This window comes from Cibotium barometz, chromosome 46 (assembly GCF_041138505.1).
Source record: "Cibotium barometz isolate CiBa-2024 chromosome 46, ASM4113850v1, whole genome shotgun sequence".
NCBI classification, from domain to species: Eukaryota; Viridiplantae; Streptophyta; class Polypodiopsida; order Cyatheales; family Cibotiaceae; genus Cibotium; species Cibotium barometz.
In genome coordinates, this window is record NC_141091.1 from 43060764 (window position 1) to 43086522 (window position 25759).

Below are 25759 nucleotides of genomic sequence, written 5' to 3' on the forward strand. Positions count from 1 at the left end.
ATCACATATGACTCTCTGTGGCATAGCATTCCTCTGCTTAGGATGCTTCCAGAGATACCCATCCTTTAGAAAGTAACCATATGCTTTTCTGCGGATCCTCTTAAATTCTGAGTCAGACCAATTTTCTTGCCTTGTCAGAGTACTCAAATATTGACCAATAAGCAACCAATCTCCTTCATATATTTCCTCAATAAAAGACTCAAGTGCATTTGATAGGCAAATATGATCTCCTTTTGCATATGCTGTAGTATAGAACTTTGTACCGACATCATCAATGTCACTAATCATCTCTTCCTCATCTTCATACCTGGCTTGTGATAGCATATCTGCAACTGGATTATCTTTTCCCGCAATATGCTCAAACTCAGGATTTAGTGACTTGATATAAGCAATCCACCTAAGCATAGCAATATCTGGAGTGGTACAACTTGCTATCATCCCAAGAAGTGGCAAGCAATCAGTTTCCACAAGTACAGATGCCCCAATAAGATATTCTTTTTCACATTTTAGAGCAGTGACTATCCCCCATAATTCTCTCTTGATCTGTGGATACTTTCGCTGCCGAAAGCTTAATACCTTTGCTCCAAATCTAATTACATACCTATGATCATCCTCATCATCTTGCCCTACTGCCCATCCTATCCCAGTAGGACTAGTATCAACTGTAACAATCACAGGCCTGCCACACTCATAATCTGCCTTTCTCAAAATGGGTGATGATTGGAGCAAATATTTCAGCTTCCGCATAGCTTTAATATATACTGCACTCCACAAAAATTTTTGATTTTTCCTCAAAAGCTGATAAAGAGGATCTGCTACATGTGCATAATGTGGGATCCAAATAACATAAAAGACGCATGCTCCAAGAAATCTCCTCAGCTCTGTAACATTAATGCATATTTCCTTCATTCTTTGTATTGCATCTATCTTGGCTGGACAAGGACGGCGCCCACTAGTACTACAAAGATGTCCCACTATTAGCACTTCACCAACCCCAAACACTGATTTCTGCCCAGATAAAGTAAGATTCACTTCTTCAAGCCTGGATAGAATCATGTCACAATCCTTTATATGATCTGCCACAAACTTGCGGCACCCTTTTGAATCTAAATCCTCATCTTTATCTTTCTCATCACAGCCCTTTATTGGCACATCATCCAAAAATGGCATAGTTTTTTGTGGTATGAAGTCTCGTAAGACTTTATTCATTCCATTCATCATATGTGCCACCGAGTTAGTGGCTCCCTGTGGTAAGGTACACATCCTTACTAATCCCAAAGGAGTTCTCATTGTGGTCAAGTCCCTGCTTTGTATATCCAGCTGGAACTGATCATATCCCGAATACAGATCACCCATAGAGTATATAGCTTTCCCTGCAAATGCCTCTGCAAACTCATCCACAATTGGACCTGCTCCCACATTCCTGATTGTGACTTTGTTTACAGGTTGCATGTCTTGAATAAAGCGCAATGTCCCATTTTTCTTTGGTACAGTAAACCATCTGTTGGAATATGGGGCACATGAAGGCTCCAAGATTCCCATCCTGATCTTTTCCTTTAGTAATTCCATCAACTTTGGTAAGAGAGCCTTTGGTACTGGAATTGGCCGCAGGTTCCAGGGCACATGTGGAACAGTAAAGATTACCATTGGTGCTGTTACACTTGGATCAACACAACCTATCTCATGCGGCTGAAAGGCAAAAGCTTTCCCATGTTTTACAAGCATCTCCTCAAAGCATTCCCTTTCAACTGGCAACAGAAAATCCCTCTCACCAATCTTCAGCTCTTTCAGAGTTTCTTGAGTAAATTTATGCCCAATTTTCTTCGGATCTCTAAGATTTGGCTGCATAGAAGCTTCATCTATCTTCTCCTTGCTTCCTGGTGGCAAGGGCAAGGCAACTGGTTTCACCTTCTTTGCAACCGTTTTGTACTTTGTATCAACATGAGCATCCATCTCACAATTCATGTTTTTACATTCCACCCCCTCAAATTTCTGGATTATATCATACATCTCCACAGATGAGACCTTTATGATTTCATTTCCACCCTGTAAGCATGCTCTTCCCATATCAAAAAGCACATCCATAGTATCTATAAATGACACCTCATCAAGCACCCCTGAAATAAACTCATTCTTCTCCAAAAGACCACACTGCTCAAAACTTTTTTGTTCATTTTGTATATGTTTTTGCATGCCACGCTTTAAATTCTTGCTTTTTACAAAAACCAGTGACCCATAGCTGGAGAATCCCTGAAAATTTGCTGAAAAACTATTTACATTGATTGAGTCCTGCGAGAACTCATTTCCCCTTGTACCATTGGAATCCCGCTTTACAATGGCACCTGGCCAAAATCCCTCATCTCCCTGTAATTCATGAACTCTCTGTTTATCTTTAGGAGTGACTGTGCCCGAAGAGATTCACGATTCCTTTCATGATTAATGCAAACTGTCAAAAACTGAACAGCTTTTTTGCCATCTTTACTCCTTATTCTTGCATAAGCTGAACCATCATCCAAAACCTTTGTTTCCATCCTTACAGCTGTAATGTAGGGTTGCCCAAGAATGAGGGGATACGATGACATCTCCTGAACAAAGAAATTCTGATCATCCTTCACATCCCCTATAGTTACCCTTACATTTGGACATGCTGCATAAAGCTCTCCAGATGAATTATTAGCTGCTTTAATCATCCACCCATGATCCACATCCATTGGCCACTTACATTTGTTGTAGAGATTTTTAGCCATAAGATTTATTTCAGACCCATGATCAATTAGAGCGACATACGGCTCTTCCAAATCACCTATCTTGACAAGGGTTTCAGTGGTTGCTCTTGCCCAATGACTCCTGGAGTAATGACTCTTTGTAAGTACTTCTTTTTCATCATCCTCTTCCACAAAACGCACTTGTCGTGCCCCATCAGCAGAGTGATTACATTCCACCACATTTTCTCTCTCTTCCTTTTTCTGTACCTGTACACCATGAGTCTTGGAAGTGCTTGCCTCCCCTTGTGATGGAATAGATTCAATTATGGACTGCCTTTTTCTTCGTATAATATCAATTATCTCATCATGAAATTCTTTCTTTGCAATCCCCAAGACTTCCCCTAGTGTGAATTCCACCCTGCTGTTTAGAATTCTCTCTTCAAGCACCTTTTTGAGATCTGTTGCAACTTCAATATCAGATTGAAGCTTATAGAGTGGACTTTTCCCTTTACCTTTCTCCTTCATTTTTGCTGGCACTTCTTCCATTGAAACATCATGTGGAGGTCTGCTATGCTGTGGAGGCATATGTGATGGCCCAGGATCCTTCTTTTCACTTCCACGTGTAACTCTTTTTGATGGCCCTCCTTCCTCATTTTTCCTTTTTCGCTTCTCCTCTACCTGTGCCTCATTATTTTGGCATTTGGCAATATAGGCATGAATGGATAAAGAATCCACAGGCTCCTCCCAGCCAGTCTCAAGACGTATACAATCACCTGCCTCATGCAAAGCTTGTTTTGACACTTTCTTTGATGCAATTAATTCCATTGTTGATGGCCAAAAATTCTCATTCTCATAATCCTCATCATTCTCAAATCCCTGCTTTAGTTGTCCAACCTTTAATCCATAGGTTGCTGCCTCAACCATAGAAATGGCATGACTAGCAGCCATATCCTCCACCAGCTTTTTCATCCCTCCTTTCCCAAAGTTTGTACTCAATGGAAGACCAGTCTCTGTAAGATGGATTTTCCCATCTTTGAAGAACACAAGTTGATTTTTAAGAGCTTCTTTATAGCTGGTACAATCCTTCTTTGCATGCTCTGGGTCATCACACCATATGCATCTATATGTAAACCCTTCTTTGCTTTGAGGCCTTTGCATAGAAGCCTGCCCCAATGGTAGACCTTTTTCTTCAATCCTGGACATCTTCAATTTTAAGTCACGCATACCCTTGATAAGCTCATCCATCGGCCCATCTATCTTTGGAATTGTAGCAGCTGGTTTGGATAGATTCTCAGGGGTGACAGCAGTTATGGGGGTTGCTGAGCCCATCACCATTTTATCCCTCCTCCGCTGCCGCTTTGCTAACATAGTGACTGCATCCTCAACATCATTCCAATCACTCTTTAATCCCTGTTCTGTATTCTTATCCTCAAGGAGGATTTCCAATTTCTCCTGGAGATCTTTCCCAGCTGCTTGCAAGAAGAGCTCTGTCTTTTCTCTGTCCAAAGTTGCACGCTCTATTCTTGACAACTGGGCATAACGCTTCTCAAACTCCCTTAGCAATTCTGTGGCAGAAATTCCCATTTTAGGTTTTGTGACCCATTCCAAGAAAGTTCGTTTGGTCACTCGCTCAGAATCCTCCATGAAGTATTCATCCTTTAAAGCAAGCTTGAACTCTTCCCAATTTCTGCCACCCTGTGCTGTCTGCAATCCTTTTATGCGCTCCCTTATTTCAGGAACGCATACCAGCTCGAAACTTCGAATCATATCCTCCTCAGTCACCCTGTTTAGCTCCATCTCCTTTATATAATTACGCAGGTACTTTGTAATGTCCTTCCCATCAAATTGATCTACCTTTTTCACAATTGATTGTAATGCCTTGGTCGTGGAAATCTGTCCCCTCTCAGCAGCTTGTTGCTCTTGCATGTACACGGTAAACATTTGAAACATCTGCATAACTCCGGGGTCAAAATGAACCCCCTGACCCTCAGAATTCTCAGCCATAGCTTCCCTGTATATTTCACCACACTCTCACCCCAGCAGTTTCACGTCGGGTTCACCAAAGAGATGTCGTGAATTGTGCGGTACAGCCAGGAAAGTACGAAACTTCTAGCTGTGAGAGTGAATGTCAAATCCAACAAGGAATTTCACGCACAGAATTTCCCAAGGAGTATTGAACATCACTACTTCCAATGACAAATACATGTGTCAATTTGCCTCAATACATCCTTGAATTCACCCAGATGATTGCTCAGAATTGCATGAAATCCTTTGAACCATTCACATGTGTGTATAACAAAGCCTTCCAATTTTTCCAATATACATGTGGCCAGTTACATCCATTACATCCAGTGTCATCAAAACCATTATATCATGATGCTCTTTTTCACCTGAAAACCTGCCTTATTGTTCTAACATCTCACAAACAAAAGATGGCATAACATGCTCATGGCTTCCAGAATTCAATCAAGCAGAAGATAGACCACAATCCCGTGATTTGAATGTGCTAAGAGGATACCTTTTTCCACAAAACTTCAAGTTCTAAATTAAACAACCATTAGCTTGTTCACCAAGCTTTCTCAACTTCGAATCCTTTAAGGATTTATGGTCTTACCCTTTTCTCAAGTCCAATAAGGTAAAGAAAAAAAAACTTATCTGAACACGTGGATTTACACATTGTTTTTCTTTAACTTAAGCTTGTCTCCAAAGTCGCTTCGATGTTGATTATATGAGGAAGAAACGCGGCGCTGCTCCCGCTTCAGTATTGATTTATGAAAATGGATTTTCACATAATTATGTCATTATGTAGTACAAGATTTACTCTCTAAATCTAATACCTACAAAGCGCATACAAACTATATATATTTGAAATAAAAATGTCTGGTCTTTTTGACGCTGTTCTCCAACGCCGCAGAAAACTCTCTATCACTCTGCACTCGCCGTCTCTCTCCGGCCTTTTTCTATTTTCTTCCCGCGGAGAAGTCGCGCATACCACCTTTTTTTGCAGCTACTCGTCCGGATTTTCCAATTACCATATACTGCGCTTGTTCCAGAGAATTCTAAATAAGAGAAATATTTTCCCTTCTCCACGTACGCTGCCAACCACATTATATATTTCTTCTATCCTTAGCATTAAGGTTAGAATTCTCATTGCAAGGCATATCCCATTATATATTTCTTCTAACCTTAGCATTAAGGTTAGAATTCTCATTGCAAGGCATATCCCATTATATATTTCTTCTAACCTTAGCATTAAGGTTAGAATTCTCATTGCAAGGCATATCCTTAGCACTAGTCCATCTTTCACCACACTATTCTTGTCTTTTAGGTATGATATTCCCTTCTTTCTAATGGTCACAACAATTTCCTCAAACACTTCAACATGGATTCCTTTGTGCATTGGTATGCCCTCATGCCATCATATATAACTGGATGCTTCTAACTTGCCCATGACCTCTGAGTAACAGCAAAAACATCATCCTCCATACTCATATACAAAAAACTCCTAAATCTGACTCAGCCTCAGCTTGTCTTATTGAACCTCATATACAATATGAACATATGTACATGGCATCATATAATGACTCGTCATGGCACTTAACCCCATGCATCTGGATGTGTATTTGATGGCCTCACATGCACGGATTCACATCATAGACGTGCCATGGCACGACAGCGTGTACATTGGATGTGTGCGTGTACATTGGATGTGGCCTAGGGGAGATCAACAATTTCTTGCAGGAGGCAGACCAAAGCAAGTTGGAGGGATTCTGGGAGTTGCAGAGTCGTCTGAGGAGAGGTCTCGCCTCTTTATAGTGGCTTCAGGAGAGATCCTCAGATAGCCAGTGGATTGAGAGTTAGCTAGTTGCCGCCCGGACAGAGATTAGCTCCATTGAGAAGAGGAGGGTGGAGTACACGTATCATGCCAAAGCTTCATTCTGGACTCAGGCCGGTCACCGGTGACAAAGTCACAGGGGATTTCTTTGAGATAGCCGGCCCCCACAAGAGGAGAGATGGCATTCGTAGGTTGTGTCACTAGGATGGAGCTATTGTTTCTAATCCCCCCCATCTGAGAGCCATCGCCATGGACTTTTTCAGATCTCCTCACTAGTCCCCATTATCTCCACAGGTGATGGACGCGCGCGAGAGGGTCTAGCGGCACACGAGAGAGGTGGCCCCCCCCTCTCTTCGATCCCTCTTATTGACACCATTCACTGCTGAGGAGTTGGCAGAGGTGGTGACTGCACTTCCCAAGGGGCAAATGCCCGAAGGCAAATGGGCTTCCAATTTCTTTCTTTCTTCGTCACTAGGACCTCATGTGTAACATGAGGCGGAAGTATTCGTATTGGAGGATCCTATCATACAAATGCTCACACCGTCTTCTGTATCCTGAGTTTCATGAGTTTAGCAATCCACTTTAAGACTTCAAACTTTAAGAGATTTGAGAAAGAAGAAGAAAGAATGGCAAATGGGCAATATACAGAGGAGGACAAGCAATCATTAAAGAATTCCGTACCCCACCCCCCTCAAGAGCAAATCCATCCATGGATGAAATGTAGCTATTTTTATTTTGAACCTCAATTTCGAACTAGATGCAATAGAACCCATTGTAATTTAAACTCTTAAGAGTCTTAAGAGTTCATTTTGAGTTTTTTTTTTTTTCAGTTTTATGCCTCTTTGGCATCGATACCCAGAGTGGAATGTAAATGGATGTACCTGATCTGTCCCATAGGTCGGGTTCAGCCTCCCGTGGACGTTAGAGAGAGAGAGAGAGAGAGAGAGAGAGAGAGAGAGAGAGAGAGAGAGAAAGAAAGAAAGATATATTAATGTCTGCAAAAGGCCAAAATTGGCCTATGAGACAAACAAGTAGTACAATGATGTTCCTCCAGTCATCAAGAGGAAAATGTGGAGTGAGAATAAAATGTACAAGTATGACAACACGACCATAGGGGATTCAATGGTGGTGTACAAACGAGAGGGTGTGGATGGAGTACTAGAGAGAGAGAGAGAGATGGAAACTGTACACCGTATGGGGTCCCGAATTACCCACTGAAGGGCCTCCTATATCCCGTTACCAGAATAGTATTTGCTTTATTATCTTTGAAGAGACTGACGGTGTGACTGACGATAAGCCAAACACAAGATCTCTAAAGACCAAGAGTCGGGCTGAACTGTACACGGCTATAGAAGCACCAATGATGTCCAATCTCGAGCCTATGCACTCTTCCCAATGGAAAGAGGAAGGGATGCAAAGCTGAGGCTAAGATAGGGGCTGTTTGGGACTGTTCTAGGCTATGTATGAACGCTGTAAATGAATATGAATGCTGTGTTCAGATGGACCCCACAGAGTCTTTACATCTTGCGATGCCGACCTTTTCAGAGGATGCTTTTATACAGCGTTTGGCTACTCTTGGTACAGAGTTGGAGCAAATTGACTCTATTTCTTTTGAGAGTTCCAGTGAGAAGCAATTTGCTTCTCCTAGGATTGATTATATACAGGATCTGATCTTGGTTGATTTTGAGGTTTTTTATACCTTCTCCAGGCTAGATACACGACATTCGACTTCGGGGAGTGTTCTTACACTTGGGTTTGGAACCATTATTTGAAGCAGCACGTCACAGCCTATATGGTTGTTTTCTTCAAGAGGAGCGGTGTACCTGGCAGCTTGTTCTGTTACTTTTATAGTTGAGTTGCTGAGGAGATTGCTTGTGGAGCTTTCTTGGTACTTGTTTCTGCAGTCTTTCATCTTTGATCGAGGTCGGCGTCTCTGGCTTCTTGGAGTTTGCTCAGCATCCAGTGCTGAGAGGGAGTGTTAGACATCATCCCCTACTTGTTGGCTTCCTATTTGCTAGGGCTGACCATGTTAGTCAGAGGGGCTGGTCACCCCTCACTTATATTCTACCCATATTTATTCCCACTCTCTTTCTCTAGCTGATGGCACACAAGAGCTTGGCAGTCAGCACTTGGCTGGCCATTGGAGGTTGGCCAGCAGCTTGCCCGAGATGCATCCACCCTCAAGAGTCTCAACGTCATTGTCTTTGGGATTGCTCGAAGGCTTAGCAGATTTGGCAGCGGATTCTCCGCATTTTCACTATGGACAGGACCTCGACCTCGGTCATTACATGGAGCACTATTGCTTGGGCCACAGAGGCTGAGGTGGTCAAGGCTTACGAGGAGGATGGGGGAGGGTTAGCCCTTCATCTCTCTCACCACTGCATTTCTGCAGTACCAGTCACAACCCCAGCTACAGACCACTAGTAACCAGGCTCATGCCAGAGATGGGAGATTTGCAGTAGCATTGCAGCCTAGCACATTCGGCGGGCTAGATGCAGCGAGGCCATTGAGGGTACCCACACTTGAACTGTTATTCATACCCTTCACGGCCAGTGGGAGAAATTACAGGGAGGTTCTGACCGCATGCGAAAGTGGCGGGAAGCTTTCTTGAGACTCTGGAGGCCTGGCCCTTTCCTCACAGATCGAGGTTGTGACCCCACTTGCCATTACAGATCACCTATGTGGTTGCCCCCCCCCCCCCGGTATGAGATAGCCTTCTCCTCACCCAGAGGATAAGTGTCTATTCCCTTATGTTCATTTGATTCCCGCCCCATACATGAGGCGAGTTTGTATCTAGCCCTACGGGGTTGTATCTAGCCCATTGTGGCTATTTTTTCATTAACTAATAGAAGGATCTTTTTCCTGGGAAAAAAAAAACTCACACACAAACACAAGTGTACCACAATTGGTATCAAAGCCTAACCTCCTTAAGCTAGATTTGCGTTCTAGAATGCATTTAGGCCATACCATAAATGTGCGATGCATGGATATACTAGAGTTGGGCACCACTACCGATAGCGTGAGAGCTTAGGGCTAGCCTAGGGAACCTACAAAATGTTCTTTTTTGGCACTTGTATAGGGTAAAGCCCCTGGATTTACAAGTGCATAGAGTCGGGTTTGAGGAAAGTCCTTTTCGGGTAAAGCCCCTAGATTTACAAGTGCATAGAGTCGGGTTTGAGGAAAGTCCTTTTTGGATTCTCTCACTGATCATTCGTTCCTAGCTTTTGTGATGGACACAAATCAAATGCAGCATTGTTTGCTCACCTGGATGCAAAGATGGCCCAAATGGCTCGCATGGAGGAGCAGTCACAGCCTTGTCTACTCGTCTGGGCAGGATGGACATGGCACCCTAGGCACCTACCATTGTGGGCTTGGCATCTATGCTTGCTAGCTATTCCCTTCACATGGGTGATGTTGACTCCAAGCAAGAGGTGGAGCAGCCAGCTCACCTCTGGGTAGAACAGTCAACTCCCCCGTACTGCTCATGGATCTACTGCAGAAAAAAACGCTCAAGTCAGAGATATTTGGGCCTCTACCTATCAGAACTCCATCATCATAGAGAGGCCCTATGAGGCCCACACACACAGACAGGATCAGCAAGACACGACTCAAACATCCATCACAGATTTCTTTGGAAATCACCAGGATACCATGGCAATACCTAGCCCAGGCAAAAAGGCCATGGAGTCACCCTAGCTCGCCTCGAGAGTAGCCGTGAAACTCGGGATCCACTAGCGCCTTGCACACATGCAGTCATTAGAGATTGCGCATAGAACCCATAGTCACCAAAAATGAGAAACGGGAACGAAAACATTCGAGGAGTGGAAACAGGGAAACGAGCTATTAGAGGTGGAAACGGCCGTTTCCTATGACACAATCACTTGGGAAACAAGAAACAGCCATGGAAACGGATGATCTCCTGAAACGGAGAAACGAGTTTCTAGGGACTGAAATGGCGGTTTTCTGTGACTATGATAGAACCTCCTCACCACCTCCCCCCCCACACCCACCGTGGCAAATACCTAGCCCAGGCAAAGAGGCCATGGAGGAGTCACCCTAGCTCGCCTTGAGAGTAGCCGTGAAACTCGGGATGCACTAGCGCCTTGCACCCATGGAGTCATTAGAGATTGGGCATAGAACCCATAGTGACCAGAAATAAGAAATGGGAACGGAAACGTTGTAGGAATGGAAACGGGGAAACGAGTTTTTAAGGTCGGAACCGGCCGTTTCCTGTGACAATATCACTTGGGAAACAAGAAACACCCATGGAAACGGATGGGCTCCTGAAACGGAGAAACGAGTTTTCTGTGACTATGATAGAACCACCACCCCCCCCCCCCCCCCCCCCCCCCCCCGGGCGGAAATCCAGACTATTACCCATCAAATCCACATCTAGGACAATCTCCGGCACCATAGACCAGCACCACCACAGCCAATGGACATTTCATTCCATGTATATTGTATTAGAGGGATGATGGACCTCATTCATTCAATGTACATGTGAGGCCCATGTAGTCATAGGCCATTATCCACTTTGTTGTTTCCGTGTTTATAATTTCTCATTCACACATGGAACATATGTAACAATTTTTGGTCTCACAAACCCATTGGATCTCTAGTAGACGCATTAATAAAATCTTTCTTGCTTTCTCCATTAACAGTGAACATAGAGAGCATATATGAGATTTTCGAAACAGCTCCAATATAGTGACTCCCCTATAAATCTGTATGGGCCTTCGCATTCCACATGGCTGCTTATAACTCTGTCATAGACATGATCATTTCTTTGTATAGATAGCTAGTTTGTTTTCTTTTACAAAAGCTAGTAGTTTCACGAATTTATTGCAACACTTTTTTGATCTCATAGACCCTTTGGGTCTTTTGTAGATGTAAATATATCTTTCTTTCTTTTTCTCAATACAAGCTCCATGCACACCACTATACCTGCAACTGCATTACTTCACACGCAAGGCTCACGTCTGCAATCGATGGCTCTAAAGTTCCTGTCAAAAAGCCTCCATCCTCTTTCAACCAGATAGTTTCCAGCTTCAAGAGAGATTCTTTTAGAAGAGATTCTGCTTCTGATGCAGCATGGTCATTCGAAGCCTGGCCCAAAGCAGGCGCAAAGACACGATTTAACACCAAGCCAGCTGCAAGAGAAAGCCACAAAACACTTGATGACTAGCCAGTGTGCAAAACTCTTGGAAACATGTCACAAGTTTCTGTGTGTACCTGAACCACGGCGAAGATTTGTATGATGCCAATCCAGAACACAGTCAATTTGAGCTCGCTTTTTTAAATCTGCAGGGTACCTGATTCCCAGCATAAGATCTCCACAGTTACCACATTGAACCCATTAGCCTTGGGGCAAGGGGTTGGAAGACAATCCAGCGCCATTGAAAAGCACCGCAAAGTTCTTCCACATGAAGAGATTGAATGCCACTTACCAGTTATCTTCAACATCGGGGAATGCACAAGCTAAGTACCTCAAGATTGCATGACTGCAAAATATCAACCAAATCTTACCATGATGTTCCATCCCAACTACTCTAGTATCACTCAATGTGATATACCTCCATACAAAACAATTCCACACACATGCAGAAATGACCTATTTGTGATGAAGAATCAAGCACACACTTCTTTTAGTTGAAATAGCCTTCCAAACCAATTAAAGGAAAAGTGAATTTCTAAAGTGCTTTCTACGAGGGTGCCATCACAATGACATCATCTGCGCCAATATTACTATGTTAATAATACCAAGATCATAAAACTCTTTCGAATCTTTGCTTGGCCTGAATAAAGTGAACGATAGAGCAGCCTTGCTTACTCCAATATCCTCCAAGCAACCTAACCTATGCTCACCTTCTCCTTCAGACATAGTATGAAGCTGTTCAAGACAATAGCTTACCTTAGCCTTTCCTGAAACAAGTGTCATTTGGTACTTTGTTGTAGAGCTGCAAATGCAACTTCCCTATGTGGGTGTGCTAGCCCGTCCATCGCGTTCTCACTCCTTGTCACACCAGAATGCGGTTCAATGGCTATGGGGTGTGGAGGTAGGTAGAGCTTCAATCACCTTGATGGAGGTGAGAAGAAGGTTGCCTACACTCTAGATCAATCACACAAAAGGTGGATAGAGAGGAGAAGCTCATGCAAGAGACATCCTACAATCAAACCTATCTAAGCAAGCATCCAAACCTACCTTATCGATCAATCACACAAGAAGTGGACAAAAAGGAAAAGCTCATGCAAGAAAGATCCTACAATCAAACCTATCTAAGCAAGCATCCATCAAGCAAGCAAGATTCAATAGAACACAAGCAAGAGAACTAAAGGTAAACAGGTTAACCCTCTATAACATATTTGTCCTCAAGCTGAAGGTATTTACATTCCTTGGGATCAAGCTGGTACTAATCGTCCTGCGGATCAAGAAAAGGGTGAAATTCCTCTCGACAAAGAGCAGGTTCGTCAAGATAGAGAGCCTCGGGTACATTTTAATATGCCAAAGAATGCGCAATCCAATAGTGTGCACAAAGCTGGCTGAATTTGATGGGAATATCAAGTCTGGAGAAGATGTGGAAGCATGGCTCGAAGAACTCAAAGATTAATTTGGCTTGCGGGAGTTTGATGAAGTCTCAAAGGCAAAGATTGCAATCATACAGTTGCATGGTTCGGCAAAACTTTGGTGGAAGACTGTGAGCACATCACGAGGACAAAGAGACCACCCCGTAACATGGGATGAATTCAGACACCACACAAAAAAAAAAAAAAAAAGTATTTTCCTCATTACTGCATGCAATGAAAGATGAAATTCTTCAAGTTGGATCAAACAGGTCTTTCTCTTTCTAAAAAGGAGAAATTTATTGTTCTTTGGAGTTTGATGAAGATTGTTAGCAATAAGTTCATGAATAGCTTGATTGAAGACATCAGATTTTGGGTCAAGGGTATTAAAGGGATTGATTATATGGATGTTCACAAGGCTCAGAATTTTCCAGAGATTTTTGGTTTTTTTCAAAAACGTCCAATACAAAGTAATATGCAAATCCCATCGAGAGGTCAAGGAGACCGTTTCCAAAGAGGTCCACAGTTTACTAGTCAGCCCCAAAGATACATGCAGCAAGCCCTTAGTATCTAAATCAGCCCCACAAGAATATGCAGCAAGCCCCTTAGTATCTAAATCAGCCCCATAAGAATATGCACCCACCTCAAAGGAATGTGCAGGTCTCACAAATAAGCCCCCTCAAAGAAGCAATATGTACAGAGTTGACCAGCAGAACAATCTTGAATTCATCGAAAGAGCCCAAAGATTAGGACTGCGTTTTAGATGTGGAGAGTAGAGGCACATCACTTTTAACTGTCCGAAAACGGCCTTCTGGAAGAACGATGGAAATCAGGGGATCCAACCACTACCCTAACCTAATGTTATAAGCCACCAAATGAGTAGGCAAGTCTGTGTTTATAAGAACGCTTTACCACCCAAGAGTAGCCAAAGAGAACCTAGGTGGAGTGATGCAAATGTAAACACTCCCGACCACCTGAGAGTAGCTAAAATCAGGGGGGAGTTGTACCATGTCCAAGTCCAAATGTCAATCCACGTACCACCTATATTAAGGGGGGATGAAGTATTTGTAAAACCTCACATCCAACCACCTTGCATTAGTCTAAAAAAATATGACACCAAGGGGAGGTGTTGAGAAATGTGGTGCCAAGGAGTACAAGGAAAGGTAGGGAGTAAGTAGAGTCTCCAACAGCACATAGTGCGGCATGAAGAAGATAAGGTTCTTTTTTTTTTTTTTTAATCCCTAAGGTATAATAAACCTTATCCTCCATTAGAGGTTGTTCACATGGACAGTGGTTTCATGGGCCTTTTAGGCAAAACTCTTATGTGTATCATGTATGATAACACCATGTCCTTCATGGGGTTTGATATCGGCAATGGTATCAAAAACTTTTGTATCAACAAAATCATCATCAACAATCTCTCTACACACTTTCCATCGACAATGTTGGAAAAAAAAATTGTAAGTGGCCAAATGAGCACGCTAGTGTATGTGTTGTTGGGTAGGAGGGCAGCTAGCCTGCACACACACACACACACTTTTTTTTTTGTAAAACCAGTTGAAATTGCATTATATCATAAATTTACAAAAGGGTTTGACATCAAGAGGATGTCTGAACCCTAGAACTTAAAAACAGCAGTAAAAAAGTTCTATGCAAGATCAGGGCAGTGCTCAAGAAAGAGCCTATGCCCTATCCATCAGAAACAGTAAAAGAAAAGCTGAACACAAGAAACATCCAAATCTTCCTCATGCACGACATCATATAAGGACTGCCGCAACGAGGCTTGGAAGAACTCATACGGGTGCTGAAGGGGTGAATTCAGATATGCATGATTTCGCTGTAGCCAGAGGGTCCATAAGGCCCAGTATCTGATCCAATGGAAGAAAAGAGAATACTGTGACAGAGAAGCTGATAACGTGCCAAACATCCAGAAAAACTTGTAGAACCTGTGTGCAGGAAATCTGAGAGATAAAAAATAGGAGATCTTGTCCAGAAGGTCTCTGGAATATGAACAAGACCACAATAAATGCGGAACACTCTCAGTAGTATGATGACATCTTGGACAAAGAGGAGAGGCAATCCTTCTTTGAGCCAATTTCACTCCCACTGGAAAAATACCGACAATGCATCTCCAGAGAAAGAGTCTTTGTTTCAATGGCATTTTCAACTTCCATATCAATGTCAGTTTTGCTTTCCACCAAGCTAAAGACTTATCCAGATGCCAAAGAGAATTAGCATGCTAAGCAATCCATGGAGGAGGTAATATCAATCGATAAGCCTGTATAGAAGTCAATAGATGCAAAGGTTGAGAGGATAATCTTGAACTTGAAGACTGAAGATGCCAATCTTGAAGCCTATCTCTTACATCCAATGTTGGAATCGGAATGAAAGGGTGTAAGAGATCTGCAATAGCTTTCCATATAGATCTATGATGCATCCCAAGATTGTATTGTTGGCATGCTGCCGGAAAAGAAAGAAGTTGCCCTCTAGTATCCACTACGTCGTCAATGAACCGGATGCCCAACTTCATAAGATTGTAAGCTCTGATTGGTTGTTGTACAGCAAGGGGAGAGTAAAAAACAGCACTCCAATGGATGCTTTCCATTCGAAGCGAGGAAGCTATAGAAGCAGGATGGGGAGACCATTTGATGCGAGAGAGCACTTTCTTCCAATCCTGAATCAAGGAAGTAGAAAATGGACAACCAGGGATTTTACCTTGAAATTTGCCAAGTACTACTTCCGATGGATCAACCAACCAACGACCATAAGCATTTGTGCGCATCCGACCACACAAAATTGCCAACATGATAGACCAAGGCTACTCTTGTTGAAAAAGGGTTTTGAGCATAGTGATCTTTCTTGCCAGCACATGAAAGTTGATGTTTATAATATTCAAACCACCATGCATTTTTGGCGAGCAAAGCAGGTCCATTTTGAGCAACCTTAAAGCTTTTTTATGAAGCTTAGTTTTCCAAAAAATCTCCATGGCTTGAGACATAAAAGAAGAAATATCTCGAGATGACCAATGTAAGAGAGGAAGGTAGAATTGGACATAAGCCAGAACAATGGACTGAACAATTCAAAGCCGTACATGTAATGGCCAAGTGGAGATCTTCCAATATTCTAATTTGTCCTTAATTTTATTTAGCACCCAAGATATTTGTTGCTTATTTCTGATTTTCCAGCCAATGGGATAGCCCAAATGTCTTACTATGCTTTCCGGATAAATAATCTGGCCGGGCCACAGGATAGCATGCCAGTCACAATGCTTGAGAGGTAAGAGTTTTGATTTCTGAAAATTAATTTTTAAACCAGCTGCCAACCCAAAATCTGAAAGAGTATCCATCAATAGACGAAGCTCCAAAGGACTGTTCTTTGGCATGAAGAATGAATCATCTGCATAAGCCTGTGCAATGAAAGGCCGTGAACCAGAAATCTGAAGCCCCTCTAACTGTCTAGTATCAACCAGATGATCCATGTAAAGAAGCAAAGGATGCGAAGCAATAGCATAGAACAGAGCACTGAGAGGGCATCCCTATCGAACTAATCGTTCTAGAGTCCAAGACTCAGACAAATGTTTCCCTATAAAGCATTGTGCAGTGGAATCTAAATAAAGCCAATATATGACATTAACTAGCTTTGGCCCAAAACCAACTTTAACATGATTTGAGAAACATAATCCCACTGCACCGTATCAAATGCCTTTGCCACATCCACTTGCATGACCAGTGTTGCATAGAAACGCGTTTCATACAGTTTCAAAACGTACGAAACGTTTCGTACAGTATGAAACGCGTTTCATACATCATGCAGTTTTTAAAAACCTTAAAAAACGTTTTCTTTCGTGAATCGTACGGCGCAGTTTATCACGCTTCCCAGTGGTGGCCGCCTGTGAGTTTGCCGATTTGTGTGCCATCCTTCGATTCCTTCCATCGCTTGTGTCGGCCCCCTGCTCCTTGGTGTCCTTGGGCCTTGTGGAGGTCTTCCAAAGGGATAATGTCATGTTTTGCTTTAAGTTGGTTTTCTCTGCACAACTCACAAAGCAGCACACTTTTTTCTCTTCCATCAATATTTATGGCATATCTTCCACGGTCCACCCTTGCTCTATTGAGATTAGTTTATGTTATGTGTCGCACTTGTGCAGGGCCAACAATCTGCATTTATCCCCGCCTTGTAGGATGCCTCGAACAGGTGATTCTCTTTGGAACAATGTCACCTTCGAGTCTAGATATGGTGGCTCAGGCTCCGGAAAGTGGAAATGCAACTTTTGTGCTGATAAGCACCATGGCAGTGTCACCAGGTTGAAGGCACATTTGTCACAAACAAAGGGTTTCGGCATTGGGCCATGTAAGCATGTGCCACAAGAAATCTATGATAGCCTCAAGGCTTGGAAGGCCATGCAGCTAGGTATCCCCCTTGAGGATATCCCCAATCTGGGAGAGCCTGAAGCACGTCAAAGTGTCTCCAAGAGGACTCGCAGTATCAGAGAGGAAGATACCAGTGGTGAGGTTGCAGGCGGTGTTGCAGGTGGTTCTAGCTCGGCACCTCGAGCCAAAAGAACTAGTCTTCCAGTGTTCAAGAAAGGACATGTACAGGCAGGGATGCAAAAGGCTGCCATGAAAGAGGCAACGAGGGAGTTGATGAAGTTGTTTATTCAATGTGGATTATCCTTCCACATTGTCAGGACTCCTCGATGGAAGAAGGCAATGAGAGCTATCTCCCGCATTGGGTGTGAGTGGGATGGCCCCTCCTACGAGACATTGCGCACTACTGAGCTTCGCAAGGAGCAACTGGCTGTGGAGATGGAGATGCGGCCTCTCAAGGCCACTTGGGCAAAGTATGGTTGTACTTTGCTTTGTGATGGATGGACAGATGCGCGGAAGAGAAATGTGTACAACATTCTTGTGTCCTCCTGCAAAGGCACAATGTTCATTCGTGCCATAGATGCATCGGTGCCAGGGATAGTGGTTACAGGGGAGTTCATTATGTCCCACATGCGCCAGGCAATCAATGAAATTGGGCCTGATAACATTGTGCAGGTGATCACAGACAATGGGTCCAATTGTGTATCCATGGGCAGGATGTTAGAGGAGGAGTTCCCCAAGATTGTGTGGACACCTTGTGCAGCACACAGCCTTGACTTGATGATTGAGGATGTGGGGAAGCTTGATTGGGTGAGCCATGTATTTTCAGCTGCATCTACCATGGTGAACTTTGTCACAAAGAGGCCAAAGGTTTTGAGCATGTACAGGGCCAATAGTGATCTTGAGCTTCTAAAGCCCTCCAAAACTCGGTTTGCATATATGTTTATTGTGGTGGAGAGACTAGTGAGAGTGCGACATGGCTTATTACGCACTGTTGTGTGTCGTGAATGGACAGCATGGGAGGACAAGGATGAGCCCAAGTCTATAGCATTCTCTCGTATGGTCATGAGAGATACTTGGTGGCAGGATGCAGAGGGACTTGTGAAGGCACTTCAGCCCATGTATAGTGTCCTTCGGCTCACAGACATGGAGGGAAGTACCATTGGGCTGCTGTATGAGTTCATGGACAGAATTGGTGAAGCTCTCAATGATTTCACTACCTTGTCGCGTGACAGGTGCTCACCCTTGGGCTAAATTTAACTTTAGTCTTTGAGTTATTTTATAAATCTTGATCTCTTATGTATGTCACATGTTACATGTAGAGTTCAAGATATTAAGGAGATCTGGAATCGGCGTTGGGATTGGTTTCATAGGCCAATCCATGCTATTGCTCACATTTTGCATCCCCTTTGGAGGAATGAGGAGCAATACCTCAATGAGGAGCTAGAGTCAGGATGGATCGAGTACATTACCAAGTTGGTGGGAGTGGGAGGTGATATACAGCTGATGAGAAAGCTCGAGGATGAGCTTCTCATTTACTGCAACGGTAGCCATATGTTTGCAGTAAATGAGAAGCTCGAGGATGAGCTTCTCATTTACTGCAACGGTAGCCATATGTTTGGGCGAGCTACTGCATTGCTCGGGGAGACACAGTTGGAGACAGTGTCTTGGTGGGAGAAATACGGTATTGGGACACCCAACTTGGTAAGGTTTCTTGATTCTTGAATCTTGTATCTTTGTCTCATGAGTCCTACTCTTTCAAAATCTACATTCAAATGCTACTCTCTTTTTGACTCTAACTTAACATTCTTTTTTGTACAATGTAGAGACAGATTGCATTGAGAGTTCTCTCCCAGGATTGCAGTTCAAGGCCTTGTGAGAGAAACTGGAGTACATGGGCTCTTTTTCACACGAAAAAGAGAAATAGACTCTCCTCAGCACAATTGGAGAGGCTTGTCTTTTGTCATTGCAATCTCCGATTGCTAGAACAAAAGGGTCATCCCATTGAGCCTCGCCAAGTGAATCCAGATAAGATTGATATCATGAAGTGCAAGGAGATTCCCGACATTCCTCAGGAGGAGAGAGACATCTATTGTATGCTCTATGAGGAGATCATGGCTCCGGCTCGCACTACACGATCTTCTCCACAGGCTAGTACTAGTGGTGCACCTGCACCTCTAGAGGATGAGGCCTTTGAGGACTCGGCTACCGGCAGTGACCTTGAGAGTGAGGCTGCAGAGGCAGAAGATGCAGATGAGGATGAGCATGAGGATGAGGATGAGGATGAGCATGAGGATGCAGATGAGGATGCAAATAGTAGCTAGTAGCTGCCAGTATCATTTTATTTGGACATGTTATTTAGTTTGAACTTTGGACATGTTATTTATTTTGATCTTGGATTTTGAGTCATGACTCATCACCCACGTGTTATGCTTTTGATTTTTGTTTAGTCATCAGTGATCACCCACGTGATTTGTGATATCATCATATCTTACATGTATTTTGTTTTTATTGAAATGAATTCAATGGGGTCTCTTATAAGTTATGTCAACAGTTTTTTCTTTTGTATATTTCAAGTAAAAAATATACATGTTTTTTCTGTTTTGTATGAAACCTTTTTGTACCCGTTTCTTACCTTTTATGAAACGTTTCAAACCTGCCGTTTCTGAAACGCCTGTTTCAGAAACCCGTTTCATACCTGCCGTTTCTGAAACGCCTGGCAACTATGTGCATGACCAAGACATCTTGAGCAGAGTATTTTGCATATTCCATTGCAATGAGAGTATTGGAGATATTATCATGTATATGCCTTCTTGGAACAAAACCATATTGCCTGGGATGAAGTCCATCATGAAGGATATCCTTTATCCGGTGTACCAACATTTTAGCAATAAGTTTATATATAACAGGCATCAAAGTGATAGGCCTCCAGTCATCCATTGTCTCACACAGAGGTTTTTTGGGCAGAAGCTTAACCAGACCATGCTTCCAAGCTGAGGGAAGATGTTGATGCTGCCAGGCTACATTAATGAGGTTCAAGATTGGACCCTTCAATTCAGCCCAGAAGGCTACAAAAAATTCAACCGTCAAACCATCCCAACCTGGGGATTTATGTTTACCCAAATGCTTGAGGGCTTCTTCCAATTCAGTATCTGAAAAAGGACATTTCCAGCATAGAAGCTTTTTGCAAAGAAACAATAGGAGAAACAAGCTCAATAAATCTGCTCCGAGCCAATGCAGCCTGAGATGTAGAAGAAGATGGTAGAGAAAAAAGAAGCCGAAAATGATCCAGACATTGTTTTTCTAGCTGCGATAAAGTCTGGGTCCAAAGACCATCCGGTTTCTTGACTCTCATGATAGATTGACTTTGTCTGTACGTGTGTAAGTTTCGAAAGAAAGATTTCGAGGAGCAGCCCTTATCTAGCATAGGTTTAACTCTAGCCCTTGTCTGCCATTTGGAAAGCTTGCGTTTATCATTAGCATCAATTATGGAAGAAGCACAAGACAATGAATTCTGTTCAGAAGCAGAAAGAGACCTTTGATGGCTAATCTGTACCAAGGACTGCTTGTATGATTTTGCCCACTGGATATGCTGTCTGGTTTCTGCCATGTACCATCTTCCATATTCCTTAATGACATTTTGAATACGATGTACAAAAGAGTTCCAAGCAAAATATAGATCCTCCTGAGCATGAGATAACAATGGCTTACAAGCCAATCTGATCATTTGCTGGAATTTTTCATGAGAAAGATATAATTGATTAACCTGCAAATGTCTGACTAAAGAGAGCTGAATATCATCCAGAGGCATACCAAAAGAAAGGTTGAGCCAGAGTGGAGTATGATCAGATAGTTGTTGAGAATAATCAGTCCACATTTGACACATATAATCATCATATTGCTGAGCAAGAATAAGATACCATCTATCAAGCCTGGCCCAATATTCTGTAAAAGCATTATGATGATATGTGAATCCCAAAACCGAAGGGTGAGTTGCTGTCCATAAATCTGCAGTATGAAGAGATGAAGTCATATGTTCCCATCGCTGGATTTCAGAGGGAAGCATATGGGATTTATGTGTGGTATTGTCCTTCCAGTGAGGAGAATTATTAAAATCACCACAAAGTAGAGCATTTGAAGACCAAGGATATTGGTTTATGGAGTCCCACATTTGAGCTCTGGAAGCTGAAATTTGAGAGGCATACAAGGAGCCTATTTCAAAAATCTCTCCATTAATCATGCATTGGATAATCATCCATCGGCCACAAAGATCATTATATGGGAAAAAGTGCCCGTGAGTAAGCTAGGTTCACACCTGAACTAGCTGGGGGTGATCGGGTGGACATGACCAACAAACCCCCCTCAAGTGAACGGTGTGAACGGGTAGTAGGGTGATAAAGCTGTGAATGCTGCCTTGCACTATGCTCCACAGTAAGAGTGATCAAGAGAGATCACGATAGCAAAGATGAACTGCAATGCCAATGGGAAAAGCAAGCACTATATGACGGGGAAGATGAGAAACCCCAATGCCATAGTGCTAAAGCTAGAGCACAATAGAACATAAACACATCACCTGAAATGCATGTCAAAGATCATGTGTACATCAATTGCATCAAATCAAGAGGCATCACATAAGCTACATTAGGAGGAGGTGTGTTATAATATCCTCCAGTAAGGAAAGTAAACATAATACCCCCCTCAAGGTAAGCATCCAAATGCCAAACTAAACTGCATGTAATCCACATCAATGACAACAAGAGAGCAAAGCATAGCTCTGTAATGGCACCAGTGATAAGCATGAGAAGATGGAGCAGATATACGCATGTGTAAGGGCAACAGGATCCGGAAGTCATGCTGTGAGACATGCAATGTAAGCTGCAAGAGGTAAACTCATCAATGGAGAGTCAAATGAGGAAAAAATCAGCAATGGTAGGACTGATAAAAATAAAAATTCCGCAATGGGAGAAAGCTGAAAATCGGGAGAAAAAGTGGGGGCTCACGGCGGGCATCAGCCAATGCTATGAGAGGATGGGTAAACTCTCAACGATGCCATGATCAATGGCATGTATGGCAAGTGTAAAGATGCATAATCCCACAATGAATAATATACATGTGACGTGTCAAAACCATGAGGGCAAGCCAACACTAGCCAAGTGTGTAGAAGGCACTCCCAGTAAACATCACATGTGAGAAAGTAACAATGTCAACACTATAGAAACAATCCCGCTACAAGGAAAAGCAGCATAAAAGGCATCTCTAGTAGACATCACATAAGAGAAAGCGTCTAGCATAGACAAGCATAAGGGTCAACAAGCATAAGTGACCATGAGGCATCACCATAGTTGTCTGCGAAACCAGTCCTGCTCATGAGGTACGTAAAAAACGGTACGGTACGAAACTATGCAAGCAAAACTATTGCGAAACTTTTTTTTTTTTATGGCCTTTTTTTTGTTGACTTTTTTTATGTCCATTTTTTTTTCTTCCTGTTTTGTTTTACTGTCTTTTATGACCGTTTGGGCAATGGGAGCTTTCTACCTTGCCACCTTCTCTCGACTTTGCATCTCTAAATGTGTATAAATATCTATTTTTCAAGTGTTTTTTAAACTCGATCGTACCTCTATCGAACTTATTTTTCCGAAATAAAAAGTCCCGTACCGGTACCGTTTTTTTGTACCTTCGTCTCGTTTCGTACCTTCGTACCTGACAACTATAGGCATCACCAACTACATGTGGGCAAGTAAAATCCCCCCCTGAAATGCATCTACCAGACAATGCAAACCAAGAAGTACTGACTATAGAGCATGGTCATCAAAAGCAACGGCATCAGAAGACATCTCTACAGGTGATGAAGATGTAATGGTCAAGGCTGATACATGTGTAACCAAATTGGCCTGATCTGCACCTGTTGAAGAAGATGCCAGCTTCTTCTTTTTTTCACTCTCAATACGCTTTTTACATTCCTTTATGGTGTGCCCTATTTTCTTGCAATAAATACAACGCCTTTTCTTTTCAGGCTTGTTCTCTGTCTTGGGAGGATCCAATGGGCTAGGTTTAGGCCCAGATCGATTCCCACAAAAGGGAGCAATCATTGCTAACTCAGCAAACATCATGTTGTTCCTGTTGGAACAAGGTTGCTCTTCACTGAGTAAGAGAGTCACAAGGTTATCAAAAGTGACCGCATTAGGTGCATTGCCAGCCAACAACAGCCAAGTGGTGCCAGATGTCTGATAAGAGCCGAGCAAATTACGCAAGACTGTCTAAACAAGATAGCCATCTGTCAAGACCTCATCATTGTTAATGAGTTGCTCTTGAAGGTCTTTCACATGCGTAAGGTACTGATCGATAGAGTCACCTTCAAGCATGCGGTCAGTCTCAAGCTTGCCCTGAAGGTCAGCTACACGAGCCTCATTGTGACCTTAATACAATTCCTCCAAGGTATCCCAAGCACCCTTAGAGGTGGTGCAGGAACGAATATGCGAAATGATGTGCCTGCAGCACGAGAGAGCAATCAACGCATGGACCTAAGCATCCCTAGCATCCCAAGTACATTGTTGTTGGCTAGGAGGAGGACGAGAAGGTTGATTTGCAGGAGGGTGAGCGGGAATCACTTCACCTTCTGCTGGAGCAGGGGTGAGGGGACGCTCCTCAGTGCCATCCACATATAGCCATGCATTCTTGGCAACCAATACTTGACGCATCATATAAGCCCACATAGGGTAGTTATCCCCATTGAGCTAGTTCTCTTGAGACAGCATGCCAAAGAGGTCATTGTTATTGTTGGCCATGACAACACAGCAAATCTGTCACAGGTCACCACAAGAGTAGGCAATGCCTAGCAAAACTGTAAGAATGCAAGAGATAAATAGCAGGATAATTAATCGATTGAAAGGAAACTCCTTCACCACAAGAAATACATATGCATGTCCCAAATCTGCAAGTGTACTCCACGATAATGCAAATCTGTAAAAATGTCCACAATGGCATACATATTATGCAGCAAACCACAAATGTATACATGTGCCGTTGGAACATGATTAGCTGACATCTATAAGAGTTGCAAGTATGCAAATCCCGGCAAAATCAAAGGTAAATGGATCGAATGCTGCAAAGATGGGCTCAATATAAAACTGCCCAATTTTTAGGCAGCCAATAAGACCAAATCTGAACTGGCACCTGTAAATCTGCTTAAGTGTCCAAATGTGCAATTGTCACCTATACCAATGCTGTAATGCCCCAATGCCAAGTGAATGTGCCTGTAACACCCGAAATGCCTGCAAATATCTATAATAGACTTGCAAATTGTGTCAATTTCTGCAAAATCCCAAAATTTCTAGTGCAATTACGCACCAAATCAGTTGAAATCAATGCCAATGTGTGCCAATGTTGCAATTGCACGCTCAATGGTAAAAAGGCCCAAATTTTAAGAGACAAAATGTGCAATTTCAGGTCAAAATCTACAAATCCGACAAACTTGTAAATCTGTTAACATGTGGGGACTGAAATTTTGGAAAAATTTCAAATGCCCCAAATTTTGCACGCTGTCAGTGCTCGCCAGATACAGTCGGGCAACAGGTATAGTCGGCGACGCACAGCAGGTCGTTGGCGGCGCACAACAGTAGGTAAAGCTCCAACAAGGGATCTTCATCAAGCAAAAGCAAGGAGATCTCAAGCAAGCACTAGCACTGAGCAACAAAACACTACACCTTTCAACTTAACATATGAAACAAATGCCATCATGTCCATGAAATTTTAGTACTGAGCTTAAGAATTGTTGTCAAGGAAAGGTGGACAAGAAATGTCCTCATCGATCGATTATTTGCACTTGAACATTTAGGAGAAGTTAGACTATATATATATACCTAGATGAATCCAGGAACATGCCCAAAATTACCTTTTGGGAATGTGCATGTTATATACTCATGGTAGTCAACCCACAAGACTATATAACTATCAACTCCATTATGCATAGTATGGACTAGATACTACGACATCCCCACTAACGTCATCAGTGCCCAATAGTGGGTGTAGAACTCTGTATCAAGATATGCTCTCACACATGCACTCCACACACACACGCACACACACACACACATAAGAGCATATATTCACACAAAGCCCTTCGTATTGAGTATCTGTCAAACCTCTAGAGATGCAAGGCACACTCAGCCATAATGAAGCCTAGCACTAAGGAAAGTAGCAAATAGAAAGAATCAGTTCAGCAAATAAGTAGTTGATAGGGTAAATGCACCGCTAAAGATAGAAAGAATAAGCACAATATCAACTAGCCACAACTC

The 25759-nt window shown here is 42.8% G+C and overlaps 1 protein-coding gene across 2 annotated transcripts in view; it reads right to left on the minus strand.

The window, feature by feature from the left end:
- Window positions 1-25759, minus strand: part of LOC147612244 (glutathione S-transferase T1-like) — a 99497-nt gene that overhangs the window by 12094 nt on the left and 61644 nt on the right. For both annotated transcript variants that reach the window (XM_086784129.1, XM_086784128.1), the window contains exons 4-6: window positions 11988-12041; window positions 11773-11852; window positions 11485-11690 (exon numbers count right to left, since the gene is read on the minus strand). In XM_086784129.1, the coding sequence (XP_086640255.1) occupies window positions 11485-11690; window positions 11773-11852; window positions 11988-12041 (340 nt within the window). The remainder of the gene's footprint in view (window positions 1-11484; window positions 11691-11772; window positions 11853-11987; window positions 12042-25759) is intronic.